The 13492-nt window shown below is 38.5% G+C and overlaps 1 protein-coding gene across 1 annotated transcript; it reads right to left on the minus strand.

Moving 5' to 3' along the window:
* Positions 1-1235: 1235 nt before the first annotated feature.
* LOC576702 (neuronal acetylcholine receptor subunit alpha-9-like) lies at positions 1236-12510 on the minus strand. Its single transcript, XM_030981277.1, has 8 exons — positions 12146-12510; positions 9708-9752; positions 6609-6718; positions 5475-5655; positions 3784-3939; positions 3365-3463; positions 3134-3332; positions 1236-2662 (listed from the first exon to the last, which is right to left on the minus strand). The coding sequence occupies exons 1-8, from the start codon at positions 12155-12157 to the stop codon at positions 2118-2120; spliced, it is 1347 nt and encodes a 448-aa protein (XP_030837137.1). The 5' UTR covers positions 12158-12510; the 3' UTR covers positions 1236-2117.
* Between the last annotated feature and the right edge of the window lie 982 nt (positions 12511-13492).

The following is a 13492-nucleotide window of genomic DNA, read 5'->3' on the forward strand; positions in this document are numbered from 1 at the left end:
CCTTCTAGGGGAGGCAATACAAGTGACGACTATAAAGGTAGCCATTATATAGAGGTGGCCGCTTAGACAGGTTTAACTGTATTCTGTTGTCTATGTCTCCTCCCCCCCCCCCCCGCCTCTCTCTCTCTCTCTCTCTCTCACTCTGCCCCTTTCTCTCTTTCTCACTCTCTTCCATGTCCTCTTGTGTCTTAAAAGTACATGGTATCACATGGTCAATGTTGGTTCTGATCACAAAACCAAAATTGCCATCACATATTACAAAAAGGGTAATAGCCAAGGGCGTATTTAAAGGCACCCTTTTCCCAGCGCAATACGCGAATTCTATAAGTACACAATTTTGCACTTTTTGTTTCAAAATTAAGTTACCCTTTCCTCTCCGTGTCCCCCCCCCCCCCCTAACAAAAAAAAAATCCAAGCCCGGTTCGGCCTATGTAAAAAAAAATGCTGAGGGAAATGAAACAGAGGCATTGATCCCGTTTGTTCTGCAGGTAGTTGTCCTGCCCAAATTAATTAAGAGACAAACTATCTGTCCGATGCCACGCAGTTCGGATATTATGATGAGATGGGCGAGCCACACGATGTAAACACAGTTAAAATTGGACTTAGAAGGGAGTGAGAAAGGGAGAGAAAGAGAAGGAAAAAAGCGCCGAGAGGCAAAGAATTGAAAGGAAATTGAGATATTACTTACATCATAATCAGGGTACATTAATTATGGAAGTTCCAATATCATTTCAAGCGGTTTGTAAATGCAGAGAGCATGTTACACACGCACGTTATTTAGTCAAGGCACCCAAACATCCAAACTGACACCCACGGAAACTCACCGGCTTTCAAGAACGCATGAAACGAAGCATATTGCAGTTCTGTTTAATTGATTTATTTTAATGTATCCAAAAAATGTTCCCTAATTAATGTTTTAAAAAAGCAAAAAATAAAAGCAACATAATATACATCGTAATCCTCATATTGCTTTACTACAATGTGTTCAAATGTTACATTAAATATGTGTATAACTGATTTGAAATCATGAAAACCGAGGCAATCAGATTTGAAATCTGCTTACAATGACAGTCCTTCTTCCGCAAATAATGTTTTATAATGTTTAAGCAAATTTAGTATTTATGACAGTTTTTACCATTTCGTTTTTGAAAATAACAATTTATATAGATATGTATTTGCTTATTTATGATTCATTGTCAGAAAAATACTATTGTCCTTTATATTATTATTGTTATCGAAAAAATGTAGGCTTACATGTATGCAGAAGAATATCAAATCAAATCAAATCAAAATCAAATATGAAGGATAAAGATTACTCGGTGTTAATTATTCTCGTTTATCAAAGATATTTTTTATATTTATTATTTGTTTCTCATGCTCGCAAATTTTTACATTTATAAAAAAAAAACATTATAAATAACGGGCAGGAAAATTATGGAATCAATATCGTATATTGTTTCAAATGAATTTACGACACTCATTTTTAGAAATAGAATTTCTATGAAAAGATAGGAATGTAGGTAAACAAAGAATAAATAGCACACAATAGTACAAGGTGAAAATTGAATTACTACATCCTAATATATAAATTGATGTAGGCCTGACTGCATTATACCATTGACCTATTAAATGTTTATGTTTTGTATTTCGCTGGTCAATTATTTAACCCATATAAGATATAGAAGCTTCTATACATTTACTACAAACGGCACCTAACTACTGTCCCGAGTATTAGAGCATATCAAATATATACAAGAAGGTTTCATTACATCGTCAAAGTAAACAGACATAACCGTAAATTCGAATTATTATTACTAAAATATAGCAATATACATAACGGCAATTTTTGACACTATATACGCAGTACTACCCATGGTACCCTTTGGTCGAAATTATATATAAATTTGATACAAAAAGATGGGGGGCGGGGTGGTTCTGCCCCAGGCCCTTTTAGGGCTAACAAAAACACAGAGCCTCCTCGGCAGTCCGGATTGACATGGCCCTGGTTTAGGACATCGGTTTGAAATAGTTCACATTTTAACATTTTTCTACATTTCATCCGATTGCAATTTCTCATTCGTAATCATGTTAACATTTCGAATTTTCCCTAGCGGCCATTAGGTTCTTGCCGGGAAGTCTCCCTCTTCTTGGGCGATGTACAAGAACAAGATCACCAAAGCTGTCAACATGACCGAACTAGTCAAGAGAAACGCCATGATGCGGTTCACTTTCATGGATAATTCCTGCCACTGAGCAATGATCTCCTCCCTTGTTTCCAGGGAGGGATTTGCTCCATCAGCATTAGGATTACCACTGGCCTTATCTTCTTGCTTCTTTATCTTGGTTTCTGGTACCGTAGATAGTGTCAGATACTTCGAGCTAATCTGATTGGTGTCGATTGCGTTCTGCCCGCTGTCTTGTGCGTGGCGCACTTGGACAGCTTTAGAAACGGTGCTGGCGCAGATGAAACCGGACAGGCGCCGTTTTACCCAGGTTGGACTAGATTGGACCGGTTGTGACTGCTGAGAACCAGTCTTCAATACGGCAAGTTTCTTCAGCCACGTGGGAACTGGTCGGTTGTCTTTGTTATGCAGGTACATGATCAAAATTGATGTGAAGATGGAAAAGGTGTTGATGACGATGGACGCGACGAAAAAGCTTCCTATTGATTACAATGTATATGTACGGGAAAATCTTTATTAAAGGCTGCAATAACTGTTTGACGAATTCTGAACAACATTGTTCCGGTAAAAAATCCAGCTTCATTACCGATTTTTACTTATATTTTGTATTTGAAAAATCATATCTATTTTTCCCTTTGCATCAAGCGTTTGAGTTTACAGTTTGCATCAGATAAAGAAATGCTACTACTAATACTACTCCTACTACTACTACTACTACTACTACATATACTTATACTACTACTACTAATAATAATATAAATAATAATAATAACCATTATCGTAATTATAATAATGATAAATGGATGTAGATGTGTGTGTAAAGAGATTTATGAACAATGTGCCGAAGACATTATTTGCGATATGCAATAATTTTGATATTGACTAGTTTTGTGGGCATAAGATTTAGAAGGATCATATTCTGTGAAGAAGGGAAAAGGCGCTTTTAATACCTATGAGGGGAAATTGATTCCCAATCGGAGGCATGGAGGTGGACACAAGCTCTTGGAACAGCAGCATGGCCAGAAGGTTGCTAGAGGCTAGGGTTACCTTCTCTTCCGAGTCAGGCGGCATGAAGAAGACGAGAAGAGACACCAAAGAAAGTGTGGTGCTCGGTACGATGACGGTGATGACGTAATATCTAGACTGGCGCTGAAATCAAGACATTTAGAAAAAGAGTTGGCATAAAACTTGTCAGGCGGCATGAAGAAGACGAGAAGAGACACCAAAGAAAGTGTGGTGCTCGGTACGATGACGGTGATGACGTAATATCTAGACTGGCGCTGAAATCAAGACATTTAGAAAAAGAGTTGGCATAAAACTTGTCAGGTGAGTTCAAATAGTCTCGATCTTTTAGATGTTGTAGTTTTTAATAGTGTCGACAGTCAATTTCGCCCTTCCTTTTAGCCCGATAACACCTGGGTGTTATCCCATATGGCGCCTTAGTATAAAAGTGATTTATCTCGCAGTACCCATGGCAATGCAACCCGGTTGGAAAACGCTGTTCTATGTACATCCTTGCTAATAATGACTTCTTCACAACCTCTTCATGCCCATCTCCATTGCACCACAATCTCTCAAAATAACAGAATGGAAGACTCACTTGGAAAAGAAGCAGATAGTGTGCCTCAATCCAGGGGTTTGGGCAGCATTCCCACTTTAGTACCTGGTACTCCTTCCCGATATTAGTCAGGTCCCACACACCGTTGTTGATGAAGTACTCCTTCCTGACCGTTTCATTTGTTTGTTTGAGAGTGACCTAGTCACAAAAACGGAATTAAAAGGCATAATTATTATTGTCGAATTGTTCTTTTAAGGTGGTAGTACCCAGACGCCGCGATTTTTGTTGTTGGTGGTGAATGTCCTGAAATTATTGTAGGGCGATGTGCCTTTGCGATTTCTAGTTCTCTGTGATTGATCTGAACTGATCACAAGTCCTCCAATCAATCGCAAACTTACAAATTCCAACTTCTTTCGGGTGCATTTGCGCTTGATATCGTCGGAAATGTACCCGAAAGAAATCGCAAAGGCATTTTCAGTTGCGAAAGTACGTACCTCCCACATAATCGATCTCGTAAAGGTAATTATCCCACACTTAATGATTCAGTGCAAGGATTGCACTGTTACTTTCGAAAAGTTAGAGTACGATGTCTCCCTCACAGTCATGGCGGATTAAAGACCGCACCACTCATTGACGCAGTGGCCGTGGCGCGGGGGCCGTGCGATCTAGAATATCTACGGCCAATAGCAATTATAGGACCGCCGCAGCATTTCCACGGTCACGGCGTATTTTGAATTTGTGGATAAAGAAAATCTGTGAATGCCGTACGGCCTTTGAGGTGATGACACACGGTCGCCTTAGGGCGTTTCTGCGGCGGCCGTAGCTTTTTGACAAATACTAAGGCAGACGCAAGGTATATAGCCGCAAGGCGACCGAAGGGGGATCATACGACAACTGTACCGCCAGACTGATGCTACCGCTTCACCCCTGGAGTATATAAAACGCAAGGCTCGCCGTCAAACCGCTCTATGGCATGGCTACGGCGTGTCTAATCGCTACGGCGGACCTAGAATTGAAAGCAGTTATAACTCCGCGTTATGATCACACGGCTACCCGTACGGCCTGCAAACATAGGGATATGTCCTAGGGTGACCCTGAGGCCACCGCAGCTTTTCTGCGGCCGCCGCAAGCAGGCGCGTACGCAAAAAGTGCTCTTACCCCCCCCCCCCCGGCTGGCTTGAGTCGTTGCGAAATCTTCGGCGCGATTATCAAATTTTAACCCCCCCCCCCCCCCCCCACCTTCGAAAAAAAATCCTGCGTACTTTCCTGAATTATCCAAAAATCAACTTTCGATGGAACGGCGCAATTAAGTGAACAGAATGAGTGCGTAAAGAAGATTTGTGGGACAAATAGGGCGCAGACCTCACTATCTGTTGAATTGACAACCAATTGCCATAATTGGCAGTAGTGAAAAAGGTAACAAAACGTTTTCCCGAAGGTTTATAGTTAATTGGTTCGTAATTCCGAAAATGAAATAGGGTGCATCATCCCGAAGATTCACAATTACAAAAATAGTAGAGAGCCCTGTATCGTTTTTCGAAATAACAAACCTTCGGAATTATGAACACTATTCATAAAAGGAATTACGAACCTTGGAATAGCTAGTGAACCCAATTTCACTTTCGAGATTAAAAACTCCCTGATAAAGAAAATTGGTGTTTCGCAATTGTGAACCTTCGAAAAACGAGTGGCTCCCGTTAAATTACGAGTCGTGGGCAGCCGGCTCTACTTACCGAGGTATTGTCGTGAGTCCAGGAGGCCAAGATCAGTCTACAGTATTGTCTATCGAATGGAAAGTATCGCACACGCACCAAACAGGAGGAATATAACATGGCAGAGCTGAACCACGTGACCATACCGTCTGGTCGTACGATGACGACATCATGATCCATCTCAACCAGCTGTTTACCGACGCTACATAAGGGTGTCAAATGCAAGAAGAGAGCAAGTTAAGAAGTGATAAATGTGTGTGTGCGTGTGTGCGCGCGCGTGTGCGTGTGTGTGTGTGTGTGTGTGTGAGATAGAGAGATAGAGAAAGGGGGATAGGGGGAGGTATACGAACTATAAATGTTAAAGGCTCGTTCAGATATGAAGAGGTAACCCGCGTTTTATTTGTGTTCTTCTTTCACGAACATGAAAGGCAACTGCGCATAACAAAGGCCCCACGTTTATTAAAGTTTCAGATAAGTTATGAGATACAAAAATGTAAAATATTACACCTTACGATAAGATAATAACAAAAATAACACAAAACCCAAACGCCGCGGTTTACCCCTATAATAATATAATATATATAATATATAATGTTACCATCATAATTTCATTAATGATTATACCAACGACAGGCTTCATCGAGAATTTTGTTTTTCTTTGATAAATATTCCAGTTCGTTTATTCCAATATTATTAGAACGTATATTGGAACATTTAAAAGCAGAGTATACAATGCTAAAGGACAAATTGAATGTAATCGTGATTGTATGCGTGTATACGTCTACGGTTCGAAAAGCATCAATGATAAATGAAATACATCATTATGGTACTTTATTTCCTTCCCATAGTGGAGGCTGGCAAAACAAAGATTTTTTTTCTCTCCTTTCTACTACTTCTTCTGTTGTTTTTTTCTTTCTTCTAATTTTCTCTTTTTTTCAGGGCGGGGTAAGTGCTTACAACATGGAATTATTGAACTAAACTGCATACCAATCAAAAACTAATATATCATTTATCATTTGAAATCGCAGCTATAAAGTTATATATGTTTTCATGTGTTTAATACTCTAGGCCCAATTTGTAATTAAGTCAATTAACTAATTTCAATTTTTTTTAAAGGCAGTTCATGCAACTAAAATCGACGAAAATCGAACATACGCCGAGTAAAGCGTAAGGTCATATTTCCAAATCTTTTCCGCTGGCACGAAGAGAATATCGACGCCGCTGTGCTGGGCTGGATCCCACGTCAAATATTCATCTCGCCAAACCTGAAAGAGTGAAAAGAATGTGTATGTAATTGGGTGATTATAGACGTGTGTGTATCTATCTAATTTTCCCCAATCTCCAAAAAGTGGGATAATCTTTTCCAATTGCCCGTCCAAATTGACCGATAATAATAACGATAACTCTAAGTGCTCCTTGCCCTACCCTGACGCAACACCACTGTCTACATTTTGTTAAAAGGTTGTAAAGACCATTTGAAAAAGAGCGGGTTCCTTTTATTAAAAAAAACGCCCCACGAACAAATCACTCCCCTCCCATTATTATTATTATCAAAATCCATCTCTATGGATGATGGAAACCCGAAGGGGTAGCGTAGTATTGGTCTATGGGGTTGGGGTAGCCGAAATATTAAGTATATAAATTGAAATGCGAGGGAACAAGGCCATAGAATGAATGGAGGAAGTGAGATGGGGCCATATCACGTTCTCCCCCTCCCCCATCTCTCTCTCTCTCTCTCTCTCCCTCTTTTCGCCATTGGGCGGGAGGGGAAAGAGTCCACTTGACATTCCTTGTTGCTACGCCTCTGTGCAAACATTTGCTGTATCCTTTAGCCGTCGGTCTTCTGGTTGCTTACTAACAAGCATTTATTGCTTTCTTAGCTGTCAGGTAAAATAACCTCCACTATCAACTATCAACTACTATAGTACTATAATGTACTTGTCTTTTGAGCTAGAGTCGATTCAGATATTTTGACAGGTACAAGCAATCTTCCGAAGGTTAATTACTATTAATGGACTTAATGTGAATTGATGGTCATAATGAAAGATCAAGGTGAAATAATATCAGACCCTCATTATCGTTCTCGTGACACATTTTGCAATAAACTTGCAATTTTTTTTATATTTTTTTGAGCGAGTCAAATTAAGGATTATTACCATCGGATTCAATATCCGGTGCTATTTAACTTACCATGACAATGATGTGGACAAATCAGTTTGTTAATTCTGAGGTTTGCAGGGGGATAATTTCTTGGTTCTTTCTTCTGCTTAAATATAATAAAGGCTTCACTATTTCAACTCAGAAGATTATATTTGCACGTGTGTTTACGAATTAATTATTTCTGAATTATAACGTGGTACATGTATGATAAAAGATATTTATTATTATTTTTATCGAGTTTAAGCTTGATAAAAAAAACCTGAAAATACAGATTATCGGATTTAGATGTCCAAAATTTATGAATTAAAAAATGCTTGTTAGTAAATGTAGTCATAATTGATGAGGATGACATTTCATTATTTCTATCTCGTTATTGGCATTAAGTGTCCTACTAAGTTTCTTAAAGTGGAAAAAGACTTCAACGGCGGGCCGAAAAATTGTCTTTGGGGGTAATTGTGTAGATAGGGCGGGGTGCATAGTAACATATCAGTAGATGAGCGCTATCATGCAAAGGAACATAGAAACCGGGCGAGGAAAAAAATGCAGTTTTTAATCTACATTAGGAGACGTTAATGTCAGCTCGACATGCATTAATCGCTGATTAACCTTAAACGTAATCACAGATTGGTAGACACTTCTATCATCTTCTGACTGATTGAGTGCTAGTTGGGTTTTTTTTTCTTCTTCTAAGATCCAGTAGAATATTATTGTTGAAAGATCTGTCCAACCAGCATATAGGGCATTAATTTCGGCAATATGTTGCCCATTTTAAAGTAATCCGTATCTATTTTTACCCTAATTGAACGATATATTTAAGTTGGGTACATAAAAATGTTCAAAGCTAGTCGGACACAAAATACACCCATGCTGCAAGTGTTTAATCCAGTACATACTTTTAAGAAGTTATAGGTCATGATTTGCCTGATTCCGGCCTCTCTCGTTTCCGAGCAACCATATCAAGGTGACCTGCCTTTCTCATTTCAGACATTACAGTCAGTTTAATTACGAGGTCCATTACAGTTTCATATCGAATCAATCAAGTCTGCGTCATTATACAGGTTAGAGGTGACCTAGGCTATATATAATAGATATATACACATTTTGTTCTTCATTTTGTCATTAAGTGCATATTGAATTTGAAGGATATTTCCGACTTTTCCACCAAATGGCATCCGTGTAAGTGCATTTCGTGGGCGTAAACACTAAAGTGAGGTTACTCATGATTTCGACAAGCTCATTAGGATTAACCTCATTATATATTTACATAAACATCTGTCCCGAACCAAACGACGGTACCTTAATGGCCCGAATTTACAAAGGAGGTTTGTCGACAAACCTCCTTTTGTTTTTTACAAAACCAGGTTTGTAAAAAAACGCGTCAAAACGCGTCATATGACGTACATAAACCTCGGTTTGTCGACAAACCTCCTTTGTGAATTCGGGCCAACGTGTTTAATGTAAATAAGAGTAATAATAGGTGCAGAAGAATACGAGGCAGAGAATGTAATATTTTCATTGACTGAATATTGATAGTTGGCGATAGTGTGTGCACACTACATACTCCATGAGGCATAGCTACCGATCGAGGGGGCACGTACCCTCCCTTAACCGTATGGAGAGAAGGAAAAAAGGAAATTGTGAGGGAGGAAGGGAGAGGGAGAAGTAGCATGACAAGAAGATGATGCGACCCTTTTCAGTTTTCACCCCCCCCCCACGCTCTCCACGCATTCTAAATCTTCTCCTCTCGCGTTTCGGACTCCTAAGTCCAATCCCCCCCCCCCCACCCCCGATACACTAGTGCCCTTCAATTACTGGATCCACGCTACACCACCGCTCTATCGGACCCAATCTATACCCTCCCTCGAACTGCCCCAGATTAGACTCCCATGTATGTCTTCAAACCACACCAAACCTGATATTCTTGAAACGTCCTTTCAAGACCCCTTTTGTAATTACCTGACGGGTTCCGGTCTAATTTCCAAAGATAATTTAACATGACATCATCTGAAAGGGTTTGTCAAGATAATGATCGGGGAAACATTTAAATCACGATCGGAATAATCGATCAGGCGCAGTTAATGTGTTTGCACTTACCATCTCAATATTGACAATAACCTTTAGTTGCTGTTCGCTCTGTTCCTGAAAACATGAAATCACAGGAGATGGTTTGAATGGAGAATTAACAAAACTGCCACCCTACACAAAAAATGGCGATCCAACATCAATTTTGATCCGGCGGCAATTACTCTGTGCTTTATTGCGACAAAGATCGAATGTGAGGGTTCGTCGAACAACAGAGAAATGTCAAAATAATGTTCGAGCTATTTCAAGCGAATTGTATCATCATCATGGGCCATTAGTCTCTTTACATTCTTATTTAATAAAAGGTTGACTAGACTATATACATCATTTGATAAAGTGTTTCAGCACTTCATAAGATTCATTGCTTATCAATGTACAAATAGAATATCAATCAAAAAGTAAGTTCCACTTGACCCGTTTCTAAATAACTCGTAAAATATGTGAGAAACTTGCTCACTTAAAAGGCGAATCGGGCAAAATTCTTTTTTAGATAATTGATTATGTCTTAATAATTAATGTTTAGTTCTTATTGAGATTTTCAAAATGTTTAGTTTCATATAGCAATGAAGGTATATTTTCAAGTGCATACATATTACCCCTTTTCGATTCTTAACTTTTCAAACTAAGTGGTGAATAACTTTTCATTCAAATTCAAGAAATTGTCATTAAAAGTGACGATTTCCAAATGTAGTTTTATGGATTTGAATATGTGCCTTTATAAGAGAAAATTGCAAAAGAGTACACACATGTCAACAACGCAAAGCATTATGAGACGCAGTACGAAGTTCTTTTAATACTGAATTTACCGACTTAGATTTTAAAAAAATAATGATTTCACTATAGAAGCGTCATCGATGGCTCATAAATAACTGATCAAAATTTGAGTAAGAAAAATTCTGCACATTTTTACTTTTTTAATGAACAAATTTCATCACGTAATTATTTCAAAGTTATTTTTAAAAAAGTATCAGGAGTGTAGCTTTATGCTACGGTCACAAATGTTCGTACGAACGATAAATTCGTAAGAAGCTCCATGTTTTTCCATTGTCTTCCAAAATTTCCATTGTCTGAAAATCATTCGTACGGCGTTCGTAGCAGTTCGTAATGGCATTTGTGACCGAGGCTTAAGCCTCGGTCAAACAATGGAAAAACAGGGAGATTCGTACGAAATTATCGTTCGTACGAACCTTTGTGACCGTAGCATTATCGTGGCCAAATCTATGAATATTTGGATCCTTATGTCCCATTTATTCGATCAAATATAAAGGGTGTAATCCAGTTAAGAGAAAATGTAATATTGCATTGTTGATTTGTTTAAAAAATCCCCGTTTTATAATCGATATCCACTAAATTATGGTACCCAGCCCTCTATAACGGGAGTTCAGGGGGTGTTTCAGAAAGACTAAGATCGACTTAAGTTGGACTTGAACTATAGCAGGCGATGTATGCCCTTAAAAAGTCTTGAACCAGATGAAAGTTAGAGGGAAAAAAACTTAGAAATTATGATCTTTAGATGTTTTTTTCTTCAATAATAAACTATTGAAAATGTGAATTCTGTAGATTTGTGACGTCTCTTAAAAGACCAATGATGAGAGCAACAAGTGGCATGAATGGCCTGCCATAGTCGATCTTAGTCTTTGTGAAACACCCCCTTGGACTATAGTTCCGATTATCCTCGTGTTGAGGTAAATCATAGTTTAACTATCACATGAGAAGTATGGCTATGAGAAGTACAAGTATACAATATCATTTATGTCAATTCACTTTGTATTTCCTTCTTTGAACTGCGTTGTCATAATGTAAACAATTATCCATAATGATTGTGGATTACTCAAAGAAGATAGTTTCCCGTTTTTTTTTCTTCAATGGAATCATGCACCATCAGAGCCACCTCATCATAGTTAGTATTATCATTATAATTATTATCATCATCATCATCATCATCGTGTTTGGCGTCAACTGTGCATGGGAGGTAAACTTAATTACTGTAATCCTTGGGACTCTCCTTATAATAATAATAATATGGATATTTATATAGCGCCGGTATCCGCCAGGCTACAAACATAATACTTTCTTAACTCAAAATAAAGTAAACCAAAACAACACAAATTATTACGCTACATTGACATGATTAAATAGCACTGTTTAGAAAGAGATGGGGATTTAGAGCAAATTTGAAGTTGACTGAATGGGGTTGTACGGGGGACGACTACACCGGTGTTTTCCCTTCTCTTGTAAGAGAATTGTGCAATGGGTTCTTAACGTGCAAAGGTGGTGAATCTTCTCTACACGGAGCCTCCATTTAACAAAAGCAAAACTTAGCCATCAGACTAACTTAATTTGTTAAACCCGAATTCGAAGAAAAACTTAAACCCAGCGTCGAGTTTAAATTTTAGTAGAATACGGGAATTTGCGATCAAAATAATGTAAATCACAAAATGTTAACTTACAAAGGACACCATGCGTTTAAACTCAATTCTCAACTCAATGACCACGGGGTTGGATTGGTTGATGATCGGGCGGATGGATGGTTCACCATATCTGTCAAGGAGGCCTTTCAGAAGATTCTTCTGAGGAGACTTCAGTTGGAAGTTGTGCTCATGGTGTTCTGATGGTGCTGGTGGTGGTGGTGGTGATAGTGATGTCAATGATGTTGATGGTCGTGGTGGTGGTGAAGGTGGGGACGGTAATGACAAGAGATTGTGAGTAATGAGGGTGTTGGTGATGATGATGAGGAGGAGAAGGACGGGGGAGAGGATGGCGGTAGTGATAAGGATGTTGATGATAGCGATACAAAAAAATATGAAAAAGTATAATGATCACTAAACATCACCTTACCCGGTTACACCCGCATTAAATGGTACTAGGAGTTGATCATTTGTCAACTAGCTGTCAGATTGTCATAAGTTCAAACCATCTTTCGGAAGAAAAAAAGGAAGAGTATGCAGATCAAATATTCAAGTCGAAGGGGTAGTTTCATTAGGAATATCAAAATACATCTCTACATAGATTTCTGGAGCTATGGAGTTACCACAATAGTATACTCTTCATATCATTCTTCAAAAAATAGAAACCTTTGATATCCGGTATTATTTTGTGACAATACACTCTTATCTCTTACGGATTTTTTTTTTTTTTTAAAGGTAAATTTAAAAGAAGATAAATTGCGAAAAAAGATACTGATATAAACATAGACTACGTACCACTTTTTACAAAGTTTACGTGACCAACAACCATTAGCAAAGCAAGCATACATGTGATAAGTTGTGGCGCCATGACGAAAAGAAAGTAAATGGTTTTCCAAACAGCAGTGCCAATGAGCGGTGTTCTATACTCTTCTACACAAGGTTTAACGTGATGTGATTTTATATCACTATGGCAATCACTAATCTGACATACACATACTGTCCATCTTCGGACGAAAGTGGTGTGTGGTGTTAAATAGAAGCGTGCATGTAGATGATTACTTCATCCATCCATCGATCGTTTTTAATAAGCAATACAAAAGTGATGCGAATTATGGGTGTGGGCGGGCGAGGGAGAGCAAGAGCGTGTGCGTCCGTATGTGTGCGTGTATTGAGTGGGGGTGGATAGAGTGTGGGTGTGGGGGTGTGGAAAGTATCAATCAACAAGCAATCGTATGAATACCAAAACAAATCTTCCTGTGTCAAATATAAGCGGTTTAAGAGCGCTAATGTATATGTTTATCTCACCCCTCTCTCTCTGTCTCTCGCTATCTCTGCATCTATATATATATATCTATATATATATAGATATATATATATATATCTATCATT

Source organism: Strongylocentrotus purpuratus, unplaced genomic scaffold (assembly GCF_000002235.5).
Source record: "Strongylocentrotus purpuratus isolate Spur 01 unplaced genomic scaffold, Spur_5.0 spur5_scaffold_11, whole genome shotgun sequence".
In the NCBI taxonomy this organism is placed as follows: domain Eukaryota; kingdom Metazoa; phylum Echinodermata; class Echinoidea; order Camarodonta; family Strongylocentrotidae; genus Strongylocentrotus; species Strongylocentrotus purpuratus.